The sequence below is a fragment of the Loa loa genome (genome assembly GCF_000183805.2).
Source record: "Loa loa unplaced genomic scaffold supercont3.5, whole genome shotgun sequence".
NCBI lineage: Eukaryota > Metazoa > Nematoda > Chromadorea > Rhabditida > Onchocercidae > Loa > Loa loa.
In genome coordinates, this window is record NW_018108185.1 from 411,418 (window position 1) to 429,255 (window position 17,838).

The 17,838-nt window shown below is 33.4% G+C and overlaps 3 protein-coding genes across 3 annotated transcripts; 1 reads left to right on the forward strand and 2 right to left on the reverse strand.

Annotated features, from left to right (window-relative positions):
• Positions 1–75: 75 nt before the first annotated feature.
• LOAG_00295 (valyl-tRNA synthetase) lies at positions 76–6,229 on the reverse strand. The gene is made up of 21 exons (XM_020445394.1): positions 6,128–6,229; positions 5,912–6,020; positions 5,633–5,775; positions 5,432–5,513; positions 4,998–5,114; positions 4,782–4,906; positions 4,453–4,646; positions 3,989–4,158; positions 3,742–3,918; positions 3,466–3,593; positions 3,176–3,379; positions 3,032–3,133; positions 2,679–2,860; positions 2,391–2,538; positions 2,221–2,317; positions 1,856–1,987; positions 1,464–1,652; positions 1,227–1,350; positions 921–1,081; positions 628–789; positions 76–230 (listed from the first exon to the last, which is right to left on the reverse strand). The coding sequence occupies exons 1-21, from the start codon at positions 6,160–6,162 to the stop codon at positions 153–155; spliced, it is 2,859 nt and encodes a 952-aa protein (XP_020304143.1). The 5' UTR covers positions 6,163–6,229; the 3' UTR covers positions 76–152.
• Positions 6,230–7,151: 922 nt separating this feature from the next.
• On the reverse strand, positions 7,152–10,004 carry LOAG_00296 (phenylalanyl-tRNA synthetase). The gene is made up of 8 exons (XM_020445395.1): positions 9,778–10,004; positions 9,441–9,590; positions 9,054–9,242; positions 8,690–8,832; positions 8,453–8,542; positions 8,097–8,327; positions 7,692–7,922; positions 7,152–7,535 (listed from the first exon to the last, which is right to left on the reverse strand). Exons 1-8 carry the CDS (start codon positions 9,890–9,892, stop codon positions 7,368–7,370), a joined length of 1,317 nt encoding a protein of 438 aa, XP_020304144.1. The 5' UTR covers positions 9,893–10,004; the 3' UTR covers positions 7,152–7,367.
• A 1,144-nt stretch (positions 10,005–11,148) lies between these two features.
• Positions 11,149–17,361, forward strand: LOAG_16480 (hypothetical protein). Its single transcript, XM_020449132.1, has 16 exons — positions 11,149–11,383; positions 11,724–11,828; positions 12,016–12,144; positions 12,544–12,717; positions 13,127–13,294; positions 13,573–13,760; positions 13,844–13,961; positions 14,278–14,379; positions 14,565–14,727; positions 15,085–15,265; positions 15,412–15,549; positions 15,672–15,814; positions 16,153–16,261; positions 16,445–16,608; positions 16,747–16,912; positions 17,064–17,361. Exons 1-16 carry the CDS (start codon positions 11,281–11,283, stop codon positions 17,232–17,234), a joined length of 2,322 nt encoding a protein of 773 aa, XP_020307392.1. The 5' UTR covers positions 11,149–11,280; the 3' UTR covers positions 17,235–17,361.
• Positions 17,362–17,838: the final 477 nt, after the last annotated feature.

Below are 17,838 nucleotides of genomic sequence, written 5' to 3' on the forward strand. Positions count from 1 at the left end.
TACAGAAGACTGAGCAGAATAAATTTGAAACAATTGATAATGAACAAGAACGATTTAAGAAATTTATAACTTATTGGATAAGCAAAGAAAGATTAATGGCCCAGTACATTTTCCCTTATATAAATATTACTATTTCAAACAGTGATGTTTAATCACAATGTTTCTAATTTCTTGATTAAAGCTCCTAATTTTGAGATTTCCTCGGTCATACCATTCACCACTGCATTTGCCTGTAATGAATAATGAAGGAATAAAATTATGCCTATAATAAAGAGAATTAATAAATTATGAATAAAATTATGATAGCAAAAAGATTATGTGATGAGAACCTCTACAAAGCAGGCAATCTAATTCATGAAAGGCCAGATGAGATTATCAGTTGTTAGTAGGCTAACTACAAATGAAATTGCTGAAAGACATAAGGAGGGGAAGTGAATTCCAATGCTCCTGAAATAAATCATTATACGTCATCGATAAAAAAACAAAAACACAAAGAGCAAAACTCTGTGATATGTTAAACAGAAAAAAAAGTAATGCAAATCCTAAAGGTCTGAAAAACCGGGAAAGGTGCAAGATTTTGCAAACCTTTAGGATTTACATTACGTATATTTTGCTTTCATGGATTACCCGAGAAATTTTCCGCTGGTATCTTTCCATTAAATCATCTCTGGATGCATTTCTGGCTAATCTCTCGTGCTTGCCAATTTGATATAAAAATTGCCCTTTCCTTTTTTCTGCCTTCTGCAATCGCCTCAATAATTCTTCCTTGACCAAAAAACCATAATCACCCTGCAAAATGAAAGTGAAGAAATTAATGCTAAATTTTTTTATAACCTTCTTTAATCAAAGAGTGTAACATTAAAGAGAAGAATCAGAATTCGATTTATTTCGTAATCTTTCAGGAGCTCTACTTCACGCACCACAATAGTAACATGGACTACAGCTGAATAACCATGCACAGGAAAAGGCAGACTGCAATTACTGTTTTCTTCTGCAACTGCCGACGAGAGTGTGACGTTGCAAAGTTCTTGAATAAGAGACTGGAAATTTTTCAGGTCGCAGTTCCCTCCGTAGCAAGCTACTAAAAATAAATGAAACACGAAAGTTTATATCTGAGAAAAAAAAGACAAACAACTTGTCAATATCAATACTGGGAAGCCCCCAAAGGACTGAACAACACAGGGAAATAACCATGAAGCGAAATACAATTTTTTTGAAAATCATACCTTGTAAAGTATTTTTTACAGAAATTCGAAATTGTGCTCGGATAGACCTTATAGCTTTAACTACCTCCAAAACAAAAGACATATCGTTTTCAAGTTTTTTATCGATTCGACAAGATTTCAAATCCTGAAAATTGAAGTATTCTAATACATTAGGTTAAAAATTATGAAATAGCTGTTTGGAAGAACTGAAAACAAAAGACTTCAAGATGAAAATGAGACAAAAGCAAGTAAAATTACCATCTTTGGGCTAGCAACAAAAGAACTGTTTTCTTTTCCTCGTTTAATGCGATCAAAAAGATACTGGCTCACAAAGGGCATGAAAATCGAAAGATGAAACAACGATTTTTCGATAACATCATGCAAAACTTCAGCAACTACCTTCAGTCTCGGGTAGTCTTTCAACCATAATGCTTTCTTTGTTGTCTCCTGAACAATGCTGCTGACAGAAAGATCTGCTATTTGTTTCAATTAAAGCTTACTTCTTCAAAACGAAGACTAAGGCGGAAATTATTAGTTTTCTGTGCGTTTAGAACTTCGGAGAATCGAACAAGGACTGTAAGAAATGTTTGCCGGGTTTTCTGGAACTCAGATTTAACATAAATCTATCTCAGCAAAAATAAGAAACTCACGATGTAAACATCACATAAATCATTGTAAAGAAATTTGTGTAGTGCATTGAGCGCTAAATGAGGACAATCTGAATCCATTTTTATTGCCATTATCATTAAAGAACTTTCCAAACGGCTTCTTATCCAGCAATCCTGAAAAGAAATATTCTGGGAAATGGTATAACCTTTACAATCATTGACTGATTAAAAAAATTTCGTAGTGGAATTAATTTTGCATGATAAGGATCATTCTCTCGGCTTAAAAATCCTAACAGTAAATTAAATCGTATGTTTTATACTGACTTCTTCCATCTTCTGCTATAGCGAAGAATTTTGAATATCACTACAGATGTTAGATGTGAAAATTAAATAAGAGGGTAACTAACTTCAATACGATTGCTGCAGGCTTGGTCCGAAACTTCGTAACAATTTCGCCATATCTCTTCAGCATAGATACAAAGATTCCATAGCTTATTGCAAAATCTAAATTTTCTAGTGTTTAAGTGAAATTTTTAATTTATATTAGATATGTGGTAAAATGAAGTTGTTTTCTCACTTTAAACCTTCTTCAGCGGTTTGTACAACATCGATATTGATATCCATAGCACCAAGATCATGACGGAGTAAAGCAAAACGCAAAGCATCCGGACCACATCGGGGAATGCCTTCAGGAAATCGAGATTTCAGCGAATTTGCTGCCGTTTCTAAATTTTTCCGAAATTACCTGACATTAGTAAACGTAGTTTTCGCTATTTGTAGAGTCGTCATCATTAGTAGAAGTAACAATTATAACATAAAAGTATAAGTAACAGATTATCTTACAGCTCTTATGAAGCGAGCTCACTTTTTTCCGTCTCCGAAAGAATACTTTTGTCAAGACGATCCAACATTTTCTGAATTGAAATACCATCAACAATATCCGTTGGATCGATTACATTTCCCAACGATTTACTCATCTTTTTTCCATTCTCATCACGAACTAAGCCATGCAATACCACTTTTGGAAAAGGCAAATAACCCGTTAAACTAAAAATTCATTTCGGTGATATCTGTGAAACATCTGTGAAAACATGAAAATCTTTTATTCATATTGGTGTGCGATTTATAAAACAAAGTAGAGATTTCTTTTCAAAAAAAAAATTATAGAATAATATTGCAGTGTTTTTTCTTTAAAAAAAAAAAAAAAAAAAAAAAAACCTNTGANAAACTGTAACCATTCGCGCAACCCAAAACCCAACAATGTCGTATCCAGTTTCCAGCACAGATAATGGAATATGATCAATTCGTTTTTTGGCCAACCTGTAAATGCATGATGCCTTCTTTTCTCTAAAATTTAGAAACCTCTGATAAGTATGTGATCCCCAATCTGTGAGAAATTTCACAACTATGAAATCAACTAAATATTTACCAAACAAAATGATAGGGATAAGTGACGAACAAAACCATGTATCCAAGACATCTTTGTCTTGTTCCAAATTCATTCCAGTGTTTTTTTTATCACAGATACGCAACGCTTCAATCTTATTTGGAGCCACAATCCAATCGCTAAAAGAATGACTTTCTTGAGAAACTTATGGAAATGTTGCCGCTTCGCACAACAATTTGGTGCATATTTCAAATTCAAATCAAACCTATTGGAATCGAAACGAAATGCCGGTATTCGCTGACCCCAATCAAGCTGTCTACTCAGACACCACGGTTCTTTTTTATTCAACCAATTTTCCAGATGTGTCAGCATGTATTTCGGAGTTACAGTAAGCTGCAATAGATGAAACGAAAAAGAATTCATCTCAGAAGGCAGAGGAAATTGTAAAGTCAATACTTTCAGATTTATCAAGCATCAAAACTTCGGAGTTACAGCAAAGTCAATCAAAATTGTACAAATAAACTGTGAATAAATGACATACCAAACCCTGTTCAATAGATCTAAGAGCTTTATCATTCATACTAGCGCAATCCATGAACCACTGTTTCTTAGCCATTGGTTCGATAATATCACCAGTTCGACTACATACCCTTAGTTGTTGTTCATAGTAAGGCATCGTCCCACCATATTTATCACGTGCAATCAATTTTGATACAACCTAAATTTGAATTTCGATATCACTCATGTTTTTCAAAAATCCGGAGGTATTCCACACAAATCAGAATTACTTTATTCCTAGCTTCAAATCGATCCATTCCATTAAAATCGCCTGCATTTATGAGACAACCAGATTCATCGATACAAGATCGATTGAAATCTTCCTTAGATAGCTGATTTGCATGACTCCTAGCAATAGCAAAATCAGTAAAATTGTGGGCCGGTGTTATTTTTAAAACACCTGAAAAAAAAAGGAAAAGAACTCCTCGATAAATACAACAAAACCAAGTCAACAAAAATTTCTGAAGGAACCAACGGTATGACTAACAAATTTGTAAATTTAATCAATATATTTATAGACATAAACTAAATAATAATCTTTCGATAACTCTCTTACTAATAAACTCGAGTTACATTTTACGAATTTAAGTACGGAAACATAAACTAAATAATAATCTTTCGATAACTCTTACTAATAAACTCGAGTTACATTTTACGAATTTAAGTACGGAACACAATATCTCAAAATCACCACCTGTACCCTTCTCAGCTTGTACTGTTGCATCAGCTAAAATAGGTAATGTACGATTGGGAAGCAAAGGATGTCGAACACGCAAGCCAATATATTTCACATAGCGTTCATCATTTGGATTGACAGCTAAGGCACAGTCAGCAAACAGCGTTTCTGGTCTTGTTGTTCCTACTTCTAAGTAATTACTTCCAGATGAGCTGAAAATACTTACATAATTATTTTGCCAATATAAGTTATGTTTCAGAATTTATTTTATTCTACGAATTCGTCTGAAAAGTAATAATTATAAGGATAAAAGCAATAAACTATTGAAATATGGAATGAAATCCGACCTGTTTTCATCCAAAAGTTCATAACGAATTCGATGCATAACACCTACTTTGACATGTTTCCTTTTCAAACCAGATTTATTCAACAAAAAATAATCATTCTTTCCAACATTTACAATATCAACCTCCTAAAAATATTTATATATACATTTTTCTGTATGGTGACATACACAAATTGCACTGAATGCAGATCAGTTGTGAAGTAATGCAGAAGTGTACCTGATCGGAAATAGTGCTCCTTAAAGTCGGACACCAGTTGACCATTCTTAAATCATTGAATATTAAACTATCATTGTATAACTGACAAAATGCAACCGTAACTGCTTCAGAAAATCTCTAAAAATGAGAAAATATCAAAAAAAATAGCTCCAAAATTTATACATATTCAAAAAGATTACTAAATTTAAGAGCTATAGATCAAAATAAATACATGATACTTTCAAAAATAACATTTCAGTCAATCTTTCATATCTAAATAACCTAATGATCTTTTATTAGTGTTTTATTCTAAACTTGCAGTCGTTGTTTTCGAATAAATATTTTCTGCCTACTCTAATGTCTACTTGAAACCAATCACACTAAAACAAAAAAGATAACACGAATGCCGCAAACATATTTACTAAATCAAAATAAAAGGCAAAAAATCCATTCACATCATCTAATGTGTAGTACATATTACGCCAATCAAGTATTGCACCAAGAGCTTTCAATTGCTTTGACATATCGGCCACACGCCTAAAACATAAAATCATGGTCAAATTTCTATTAAGAATATAAACTTTGATAAACTAAACTTCATTTTACGAATTACTTACAATTTACACCAACAAAACAACTGTTTAAAAAAACTTCACTCGTTTTTCCATCGTCGACATAATTCCAGGAAATCATGTTGTGTGACCTGATGCCTTCGCAGTTTTTTCTCATTCCACAGCTTTCGTTCAACAACTACCTGCGTAGCGATTCCTGCATGATCAAATCCAGGGTACCATATTACCTGAAAATTATGCAGTGACAGGAATCATAGACAAAGTTATTTGTCTATTTCTATAAAATCGGAATAGTTTTGAACAAATATTCATTTCAGTTGAACACAACCTAATCAGTTCACAACTCAGCTACATATCACATACTTGTTTTCCCTGGAGACGTCGATATCGACACATGGCATCTTCAACAGTTACCGTTAAAGCATGGCCAAGGTGAAGATTGCCGGTAACATTTGGAGGAGGTAGAATCATCCTTAAATTATAAGGAAAAGAAAAACATTTTAAATTAGTAAAATCTCATTCGTTAAATTGTAAAACCCAGAATATTAACAGATTTGACGAAAACAGTATTAATCTTACCGATAAATTTTGGGATCTGATTCGTTTGCTTGCATTGTCGCAGCACGTTCTATCCATTTTTCATGGCTCTTTATCACAGCATCTATGTCGAAGGAAGTACTTCTATATTAAACCATTTTTTTTGTAATTCTAATTTTTTGAAAAAGAATGTTTTAAAATGGTTATTTCTAGTCAAATCAGAAACTGTGAACTAGCAATAAGTAATGAGAAACGGATACTTATATAAGCCAGTTCATTTATACAGCTATAATTACTATACCTAGTAACAACGAACCAATCGAATCTAAATAAATATGGTTCAGTAACCTTTTGCTGTCCTGAACTGAGGCATGTTTACTAGAACAATATGAATACTTTCGCAAGCATAAGCAAATATTTCGTGGATAAATCATCACCATTTCATTATTATCTAATAAAAAGGCAAAAAATGATGGTAGGAAATGAAAATATACTGTTATAAACAAGTTATTCACCTTATGGGAACTAAGACAAACTGAAACTTACGTGAAAAATCATATAATTAATTACAAACAAGACAGCTCGCTTTCCCTTTCGAGACAGTAAAGATTACTAATTACCAACATATCTATTACCTACAAATTTTTTAATAATGATAATCTCAAAAAACCCGTACATCCTGAACTGGAAAAATTGAGTTCAGTACTCAAAAATCGACTTTACATTCATGACAGCCCTCTAAAATAATGATCAAATCACGACCGTATAATTTCGCAAAATTAACAAACGATAATTCTGACTGCGCATTTCAGCACTGTATGCAAATATGTATACAAACATCAGTCCGCAACGAGACTTTTATTAATTTTAAGAGATAATAACTAACATTCGCTTCACACAGCATAAATATCAAAAACGAAAAAGCAATAACAGAAAGTATCTTTATATCCAGATGTATATCTGTGGCAGTTAATGCAATATCACACTTACTTAATGAAGAAATATGTCTAAAATAGCCTAAATATCCCTTCGTATATACTATCACATCCAAATGTGACGCTTTCCAATGTTTTCGATTTTTCACGCTAAAATTTTGTCGCATTTAATTTATTTCAAAATCTACTGAATCATCCCAATTGAAAGTTAATCCAAAACAAAACAGCTCGTATGTTACAGTATTAATCGCATTACAAAGATTGAAATGTGTACTGCATTTCATTTCATTTGCAGTGCGATAACACAATACATTTCCCTGAAAGATTTGAGAACAAAGATAAAATCATCACCGCAATACAACGCCATAATTTTCAACAATTTTTTGTCTGATTTTAAAATGAACTTGGTTCACCTCCTCTTTCTTCAAAGCTTCTTCATGGCTTCGGTATATCAAACGATAGGTCTGACTAGTTCTCTTTGTTTCTGGGTGCTCGAATGTATCAATTATTTTGACCTATAGCGAATAGAACTTTCATTTGGAAGTACAAACTTCTACGTGGGGAAAAAGATGTAGTCATGAATGGTCAAATAAAGGCTAATAAGTCACCAAAAATCAAGCTATGAGTTTTTTCTAAGAAATATTTACCAGACAACGCTTATATAGACTTACCTGTTCAATAAGTTGATCACCTATGGAACGTATCAAATCGCAAGTTTCAGCAGCCATCTCTTCGGGATCAACACCCGCCGGAAGCCAAAATGATAGATCATACAGTACTGGCGGATGAATACTAACAGGTACATATTTGAAATTTTCACTGGGAGATTTTCCAGCAAATTGTGTCAAAAATCCTGAATCACGGCTCCAAAATAACCGAATATCCGAAATCCCGTATACAGCCTGCAAAGGACGAAATTAGCCAACCAGGCAAAAATATATATCTTTTTATCTCTCTTTCTAGAAAAAGATTAAGAAGTAACCAAATGCATTCTGCCAAAAACCAAAAGCAGAACAATGACAAATCATTTCGAAAAAATGAACTGCATGTCGTACATTAAAATCAGTGAGTCTTACCATAGCAAGTCTTTCAAGGCCCAAACCAAATGCCCAACCAACTTTATCCATAATGCCAGCCATTTTCAAAAGATCTTGCTCCATAATACCACAACCAAGAATTTCTATCCATTTGTCTTCATAATAAACTTCAAGTTCAAATGATGGATATGTGAATGGGAAATCTGCATTAACCCATCTCATGTCATATTCAGTGCCAAATATGTGATGGCAGAGAGTCTCCAAAGTTGCCTTAAAATGCACGAAAAAATAAAGAAAGTATGATGCGCCACTAATGGCTTCACGATAAAATTAAAGTTCATTAGACAAAAGAAAATGCCAAACATTTTCTTTGTGATTTTAATTAACACTGAAACCTTTAAATCCTTGATTAAACATTCTGCAACATTATTCGTATGCTGTCCCTGTTTCTTTGCAGTTCTTCTATCGTTCGTAAAAAGTGGTTTCTGAAATTCTGTACACTAATATATCTATTTTTCTCATGTAGTAATACTTTAATTGAGACAGGCAGTTTTTTACGCACAATCAAATGAAAAGATCTGAGGACGAATTTTAGACGAATTCTAGAATACAGACAACATATGAAGTTTTACCGGATGTCGACTTAATGAATCGTCAAACAGCTCAGCAGCAGTAAACAAGCGCACACCTTCTATCTGATGAAAACATGGGAAGTGAAGGCTATCGATTGCATCACGTCGATACACATCACCGATCACAAGAAAGTTATCTAGACCTGAAATCTTAAAATCACTGGTCCGCATTTCAGCTTTAATAAATAGATGGATTTTGGAAGGAATTAATAAAATAGCTGAAGTGATTCCGGCAAGAAATTTTGGCATGGATAAAGCGTGTAGACTTAAAAGATTAAAATAAAGGAGACTTGCATTTTTCTATTTTTCTGATGAAAATTTAAAAGAAGCATACTTAACAACGGAAAACAGATTTAAGATAAACCTTGACTGATCAGAGAATGCTGATGCGCCGATGTATGTGCCCTTAAGCAGTAATCTTTGTTGATGTAATAAGTATCCTGGACACTCCGACTGACATGATTTGTAGGTACAAGCAAGGAATCAAAATTGTCAAATATAGAAACTATTCGTGGCTGATTATCAACCACTGCAAACTGCGGAGACATTCCACCTAAAACTTTGTCATCACTGATAAAAAATCAATTAATGATTAAGTTGTCCAGTAATCACCTATCCCTTTTTGCTTAGTGCATAAAGAACGCTTGTTAACTTGATAAAAATATAGGTTTGACCTATTATTACAGCATCAATCATTCTTTTAACGATCGCTTCTTTAAATAATTATTGACCGAAATCTATGCAACTCCACCTTTCACTTGATACTTTCCATAAATAAAATTGACAATACGTTGTTTGAGCAGACAGAGTGGATTGTCAATTTCAAAAAGCAAACGTCTCTGCAATGTTCGTAATACAGCTGGCGATAAATTCCATTTTTCATCGGGCGATAATGATATTCCTGAAAAAAACAGTCGCAATACATTAATCTTCTTCCTCGAATAAAAGATTGAAGACTCAATATACTTTCTATTTCAAATAAATCTGACCATTATTACCATTCACATACACATCTTCTAATTGTAATGCTCAGCAAACTTACAAAGTCACAAAAAACTTTAAAATTAGTTGTTTGAAGTGAGACTTACCATCAAGTTCAAAAGTTTGCGGTGGTGCACACCACTGTTTGTTTGTTCGTGCTAGCCGAGAACAACTGAAACTTCGTTTACACAAGCGCGACAAATACACTACTTTCAAGCGCATCTGATATAGAAATATCTGAAGTCAAACTTTCGGAAGAACAGTATTACAAGGGTAACACAATACAGAAAAAAATACTGCTCAAATGTAATTATTACCGGTACTTATATTGAGTATTTCCCAAATACAAACAAGCAAAATGATGTCTCCTTTATACACCAATATGGATAACGAAATGCAGAAGAAATGTTCATAAATACCTAACTAAATATAATGCTTCATGGAGTCTCATCCCAGTCAAAAGCAACCAACAAGAACTCCCGGGACCATTCACCCGAGAAACTAAACGAGACGAAATGCAATGGACCAAACCACAAATCCACGGAGCATTTCATGGAGCGATTTGCCAAATGTACCGGATATTTCACGATGTAACGCTTAGTCTCTGCTAATGATCTTGTCAAACAATCTGTAAGATCCACAACACATCCCGCGATTTACGTAGTTATTATCTGGAAATCGCAGCCATTTCTTTTGAAAATTGACATACTGCTAGCATAATTCTTTAATAGAAAGAGACAAGTCTTTGTCATACTGTCCTCTCTTGTTAACCAATGTTATTTTCTAAAACAGCTGTCTTCATCTCACTCTCAATTGAATGCACATCAATTGGTATTGCATGTATAGAAGAGAGAATGATGACGATGTGTTCATTTCGATGAACATATACTAAAATTGGAACAATACAGAGAAGATTAGCATGGCCCCTGCGCAAGGATGACACGCAAATTCGTGAAGCGTTCCAAATTTTTTGCGTTTTTTATGGGTGTAAGGTTAAGTGTGTTTATGTATGTGTGAAGTCTTCCATGTAAATGTAAGCTTTATATTGAACTGAATTTATTGGGGAGAATCAAAATAGTTCAAATATTTCAAAGTCTTTTCTTATTCATTTGATAAGCGTTTTAATGAATTCGTACTGTGGTAATTATAGTGTTATTAATAGTGGAGTAGTTTATGGTATAACTTGCTTAATTACGGATACTTGCCGCTGGTAATTCCGCTCAATCAAAGTTGATCCAACAGATTGTCGTATGTTACGATATGAAATCTTGGCATCGTGCGCGCATTAAATCTTTGACAGTCAAATTATTTAGACAGAAATCTAATTCATTTTCTAATCACCCTCCCTAATAATGATAATTATTAGACAGTAAACATACACCACAAGCCTCCGTGTTTCAGGCTTAAATGTTAAACGTTTCTTCATTTCCAGCACCTTATGTCCCAAATATTTGCATATTTCGTTGCATAAATTTAAATTCAAAATCTTGTGAGAAGTCCTATTTATTTTCATTGTTGACACTAACGTCTTGTGGAGTTTAGTGCCTTATTTCTTACCCTGTTATTTTCCGCTGTTGACAGTACAGCAATCAGGTGGAAGTTCCTAAGTGATGAGTTCTTCCTCATGGGAGATACAAGAAGATCGTTTCGATGACGTTGATTCGGAAATGGACGAGAAATTATCCATTTACGAAGACGATCTCTACATTGATGGTCAGTTGTATATAAAATTAATTTTTCAAGGTGGTAAATATCACATAAGTTGGTAGCATGATTTCACAACTCAACTTATTATTAATGTATGCTATATCACTGTTATGTTTAATTGCCATTAAAGTAAAGTAGTGTCGTTGTCGATAGTTGTCATTGTCCATAATCAATAATTGTATTCTAAAAAGCCTACTTCCCAAGAATATATCCACAGAGGGAGACTTCAAGGTTTTTATTGTTTTTGCCGTCTTCCAATATTTGTGGGCATAACAAATCCATGAAAATCTAATAATCCATAATAATCCATAATAATAATCTAATAATCCATAATAATGTATTTCAGACCATGCAGTCATGCAGCAAGAAAAATTAAATGAAGCAACAATTACAAATCATTTGCCACCGAGGCTGTCGACTATAGCAGAGGAGTCAAATATTGTGACAGAAGGTTATATATTATTTTGTAAAGGTTGTTGGTTTTGGAGGTCTTCCGAAAAGTTATATTACAATATTAATCGTTTCTCCTCCCAATTTTTTTGAGAACGGTTCCATAGCTTTCAGAAGTCAATTTTAATTTTATTTTTATACTGTTTTAAATCTGGATAACATATTCTTTTATGGTTAATTGTATTAAGGAAACGAAATTGGTGCACGAAAGAATGCATATGTTGATTCAGTTTTCGGACCTGGGTTAAGAGGGGAACTAAGTGGTGAAAATGTGAATGTGATAGAGGAAAGTCCACTGTTTAAAGGTGGAGAAGAAGGCAAGTATTATGACCTTGACTACGGTCCTCTATACATAATAGATTATCCACATTCTCTGGGAGATATCTTAGAAACATTATTGGAAAGGTATCACTTCTCGAATTATTTATAATTCACCATTTGTCATCATCATGTTCAGAACTATATGGGACTTCTTAATAATTTCATTCTTTTGATAGTGTTGAAAAGGAGACGATTGTGTTTTAGATCAAGTAGATATCTTGTTACCATTAGATGAATTTGACCATATACTTATTGACATAATTCTTTCGAATGTTTCTCACAACTTTAATCGTGAAGCTCACACTTTCTTGAGCTTATCATTTATTTACTAATTTACTGTTTTAGTATTCACTTCTATGAAGTAAATTAAATTTGCTTCTAATTTTTTTTTCCAGGCATTAAGAAGCTGCAGCATGATCAGGAATCATTTTATAAGCACAAACAGCTGGCACAAGATGACTTCCGTTTTAATAAACCGTATATGGAGAAAGAGAATAGTTGGGAACCATCTATTCATCGTTCGCCCCCACCATCACCAAAAATTTGCGTCGATGAACTTGCTGCTTTCAGTATGTCTCCTTTACGAATAGAAATTTATTAAATTCTAATCATTAATGCAGTTCATTTTGGTGGAATTCGTGAAAATTTTGATATGACTATCGAATTTATAACCATAGCAACGCAGAAGCTACAGGTACAATACCAGTGTAACTCTTATCTATTTTGGCATTTTAACCTCCCCTTGGGCACGAAAAATAAGCTCGCGTCGTATGGAAAGGAAAACATGGGTCTTGACCCTTCAAAGTGAATTGTATTTATTAAATGGTATCTTACACTGGCCTTAAATCAATATAATAAGAAAAAATAATTAATTTGCATATATTAGGAATCTTTTGTTAAAATAGTTCATTGTGATTGTTTTGAAATGAAGAAAACAGGGTTCCGTTTTTGGAAATAATAAACTATTTTTATTCAAAGACATGACGGATTCTCATTTAATACCCGCTACGTTGTCTACTACTCGAAAAGAAGCAAGGCAGGATATTGAAAGCACACCACCAGGTACCTTCTCATATGTGCGACACTTGAAGAGAAAGAATGAACCAAAGCAGAATTCTGGTGGACCCAAAATGTCTACACCTAAATGTAAATATCATATGGCATTTTCTATTAATTGCGGAATTTAACGGTTACTGAAGTTTCCCAGGCTATCAGAAATAAGAATTATTTTGCCTTCTATCTGATCTTTTTTCTATTCCCAATACATGCTCATAATTTTAGATCTTTTTGGGATATAGTGAAGTAAATGATAATTCTCTAAATGGTAATAAGCTTTAATTTCCTAGATTTGCTGGAAGCGAAAATTTCGCAATACCGAAGATATATTTTAAGCTATAGTTATTTGATCAGTTTATATGTTTCAGCAACAGACACTTCGCTTCGAGATTTGAGTATAAATTGCATTTCGTCAATTTATCCGGAAACAGTTTCACCTAAATCAGTTCGTGGGATGAATTTGAAGTTCAGTGGTCCTTTCACGATGCCCCGCAGAATGTCAAAGGTCGTGGAAGAACCATCGTTAAGTAGTTCTGCCATCGACAGAGTTCTTGAGGTTGCTGTTCAATTGAAGATTGCTTTAATTCCAGTTGAAATGATGTCATGAATAGAAAGCATATTATAAAATGTTTCCTACAGAAGGAAAATTTTGACAATGATGATGCACTCGTTGAAGCATTGCTACAAGCTAAAGCACGCCCTCGTCTGAAGCTGAAGTTTCCTGAAATAGTTGCAGGAGAACGACCTGGGACAAATGGTCTGTCTACATATTTTATGTTGGGAGGTTTTGAGATTTTAAGTTTCAGTAAACCATCTCTACTTTCGATTGCCATTTAGAGAAATTTGTGCTTCTGTTATGATTTGATATAGAAATGTATAGCGTTTTTTTCTTTTTTTGTTGAGGTTCGGAAACCTTTTTTTTTGCATTCAGTTTTATGAGTAGGCACGTGAATGGAAGTTTTTGATTTCAGTTTCAACTTCTGAATGATCCTCTCAGTTTGTTTCTGTTTCAAACCGGAATGCTAGGGTAGTGAAAAGTATCTGTTTCACTGATGACGTACCGATTGTTTTAGACCAAGTAAAACGTTCCTTGAAAAGGTGTGAAGAGTCAGCTGATGTACTGGATAGTGTAGATAAGATATCTAATACTAATGATCATAAACAAATGCACAAAGGTTGGTATTTTTTCTTTCATTTATGAAAAACTGGTCATATGAGTCAGTCATATCCTTTTACCCTTTTCTGCTTGTGTTCATGGGTTGTGGCAAAATTTTAAATTTTAACTTAAGAATTTCAAAGTCTCGGTATGTATGGCATTCATGATTGAGATTGGCAAGAATATAAGACTTAATCTTTCCAGTGATTACCAGACATGACCGTTCAGGAATAACCAATAAAACGAAGAAGCTAAAAACTGTACAAGAGCTGGATTTATTGCGGGAGAGTAGTAATACTCCAGGAAATTTGCCACCAATCTTAAAAACGATGTGGAAAAGTGATAGTCTGAAAGTGCACAATGATTGGTAAGTCTGTGTAACAGAAATATTTTATAGCTATCGTTTTCCATATTTCAGTCGGGTCTGCTATTTCGCATCCCTATGATCAGTTGGTCAAATAACTTTCATAAAAATATACATAGATATAATGGTCTAATACTTAGAAGTGACTTTAGTTTTTGAGATTTGAAGTTAATTTTATCTTCTCATCAAGTAATGAAATGTTCAAAATGCGAAGGATGAAATTGTATCGGTAATTATAACCCAGGGTTATTACTCTCAGATATAAACTTTTAAGCTTTCAAAGTACTGTAGTATTTGATAATTAGGCGAAGCGCCAGTTTGAATGTTATTTATTTATGTTCACGTGTGGATTTATTGAAGCTCACTTCGGCACACCGATGCGGAAAGTCAAGGCAAATTTCTATCATGTGATCAGTCTTTTGTTTATTTTGGATTTGTCGATGTCAAGTGTCGTGTAAATAGAACAGTTAGATTGCGAAATATCAGTTCGAAATCGCTAAATCTCAGGCTACAGTTACATAGCATGAGTAGAGGATATGAAGTATGTAATTATTACTCTCAGATATGAACTTTATCGGCATTTGTTGTTTACTATTTAATTATTATTGCATCACAGGAACTAACAAATATCCTTTAATCCTTTCAGTAATCGAAGAGGATCCCTAAAACTGAAGTATATTTTTATAGTTACTAGAGCAGGGCATTATTGTGTTGAAGCCTCAAGAAATCCATTTGGTTCATGTCATATTTCAACCTCCTTTTGGAGCTTGTTTTCAGAATACTCTGACTATCAGAGTTCTCAACGCAGAGCACATTAATTATTCCGTGAGTGCTTATTCTTTATTGCATTCTGTTAACATTTTTGTTCCTTTTCCACTGAGATATCAAGATTTATTTGAGGATCAAAAGTCTGAAAAATGCGGCAAATATCTGGATTTAAAATTTAGATTCCTTTACTTGGAAGTGGTGGTGTTGCTGCTTTACGGATTCTGACACAGTCTGGACTGACTATGCTGCGTGATGGCTCATTTGTTCTGACGACTCAAGGAGTTACAAATATTAGTTTCGAGGTTGAAAATAAGGGTCTAAGGTATTCTATTTGCAGTACTTCTTCTATATTTTTTATAAGCAATATTGCCTACCTTTTTACACTATCTTTTATTCGAAATTGACCTCCCAACCTATTTCATCGTGATCCGTGATTCTTGTTGCTTTTACAATTCAATTTCTAGCGACACATTCTTGGTTCATTTGAATTATTTTCAATTATCTGTAGACATCCTTTTTTCTTCTTGCAACTAGTACCATGTGTCCAGTCAAAAAGTTGACTTTTAGCCATGTTCTTCTTGCACTAAAATATCAAGGATTTTTTTTATTCGAAACTCACTGAAATATTCTCTTTCTTTTGTTGTTATTTTTAATTTCCAGAGATGCATTTGTGCGTGTTGCTGTAGTGAATAAAGAAACAAAAAAAGCTGTCGGTCGATGCACTATTGTGCCATCGGACTGCGTTTCCATTTTGCATCGCAGTAAACAAGTGATTCTTTCAAGCTTTCTTTCTGAACAGAACATGTAGAAATCTAAGAGCTATTACCAATTTGATGTTTCATTTTGATTTCGATTGCCGGTAATTCAAGTGCAGTTTTAAGTGTTAAATATTAATGTCGATTCCTTTGATTTTTATCACTTTATTCAGAAATGTGATTTATTAAATTTACAGAAGTTCGCTATTGAAGTTCCTTCTTTCTGTAGCGAAGAAAGTAATGGTAATTCAAACCGCTCATTTCCTTTTTCTTCGTTTTCAATGCCGTCGGTAGCAGGAAATACTCAGTATTATGTTCAGTTACTTTGGGGTGAAGAGGCACAAAGACGCCGACTTAAAAGGTAATAGGAATTTGAGGGAACAGCAGAGATAGTGGATATCATTGTATTCTGTAAATATTTGATTCATTTTTCTTAATCTTGACGTTGTTCCTATATGTTTGTTTGCAGCAAATATTTATTTAAACTGGAGAATTTTAGATATGAAGATATGAAATGTGCGAATTTTACTTTTAATGGGTTTACTTTTACGAAATGCAAATTCATAAACGAAGAGAAATGTAAATCCACAGCTTCCGAGGATGCTTGTTATGGTTTCTATGATCGTGATGCATTCGAATTGGGATTAAGAGTAACTTTGATATCGGTATTTTAAATGCGTTCCTTTTTTTTGAGTTTAGAAAAACAAACTAGAGAGTTACAAGGCACCAGTTTATTCCAAGTTGGAATAAGGGTGAAAAAAGATTAGATCCAGACAGAAATCAGAAACATTTGAAAATTTATTGAAATGATTTTAGGTTGTGGATAATCGGCTCTCATTATTATCTCGGAACAGTTATCTTTCTCAGAGGGATATGCTTGCTGAAAGTGTCATTCTCGAGCCAAATGCAGCCCTCTCACCAACAGATGGCAACAAAAGTATTGTCGAGGATGTGTCTACCATTTTTACTGCTAGCCGTGTTTTGTAAATTTGTGAACATACTGCATACTTATGTGCTTGCTTTCATTGGTTTTTAATCAATCTGGTTATTATATTTCTTTTCACTATACTTAGCACTATTTATACCATAAATTACTTAGCCAGTTGTATTATGCATCGATTATTTGTTGATTTTTAGTTCATATTTCTACATTCATTTATTAAATGCACACCGATATGGGAATCCGAGGAATCTTAGATGGCGTCATTTTTTGGAGATCATTAATTCCTTGTATTTTCTCTTAACAGTTGAGATTCATTTAAGCAATGCAGTAGAAAACAGCCTCCAACCAAAATTTATTTTCAAGCGACGCGCCCACTTTTGTATGCTATACATCATTTTCCTATTACGCAAATTAATTTGGCTTCTACTGAACGCTTTTTTAGAAATTTTCTGCTGATTTAGGTATTCTTTGCAATTAATATATCAGCTTTAAACGCATCACTGTCGAGTTTTAGCATAATTCATTCAAAAATTAAAAGGAAAGTTAAAAACTAAGCTGTATGAGTACATATATATATATATATATATATATATATATATATATATATATATATATATATATATATATATATATATATATATATATATA

What these genes read in the sequence shown, in the direction of transcription:
- LOAG_00296 (XM_020445395.1), bottom strand. Translation starts at nt 9,892, where the DNA reads ATGCGCTTGAAAGTAGTGTATTTGTCGCGCTTGTGTAAACGAAGTTTC. An exon ending in GCAAACTTTTGAACTTGATG is followed by an intron (nt 9,591 to 9,777) that starts GTAAGTCTCACT and finishes TGTTTTTTTCAG; the next exon opens with GAATATCATTATCGCCCGAT. An exon ending in GTTTAATCAAGGATTTAAAG is followed by an intron (nt 8,328 to 8,452) that starts GTTTCAGTGTTA and finishes GTGCATTTTAAG; the next exon opens with GCAACTTTGGAGACTCTCTG.
- LOAG_16480 (XM_020449132.1), top strand. Translation starts at nt 11,281, where the DNA reads ATGAGTTCTTCCTCATGGGAGATACAAGAAGATCGTTTCGATGACGTT. An exon ending in CAAAATGTCTACACCTAAAT is followed by an intron (nt 13,295 to 13,572) that starts GTAAATATCATA and finishes TATATGTTTCAG; the next exon opens with CAACAGACACTTCGCTTCGA. An exon ending in CTGAAAGTGCACAATGATTG is followed by an intron (nt 14,728 to 15,084) that starts GTAAGTCTGTGT and finishes GATTTATTGAAG; the next exon opens with CTCACTTCGGCACACCGATG.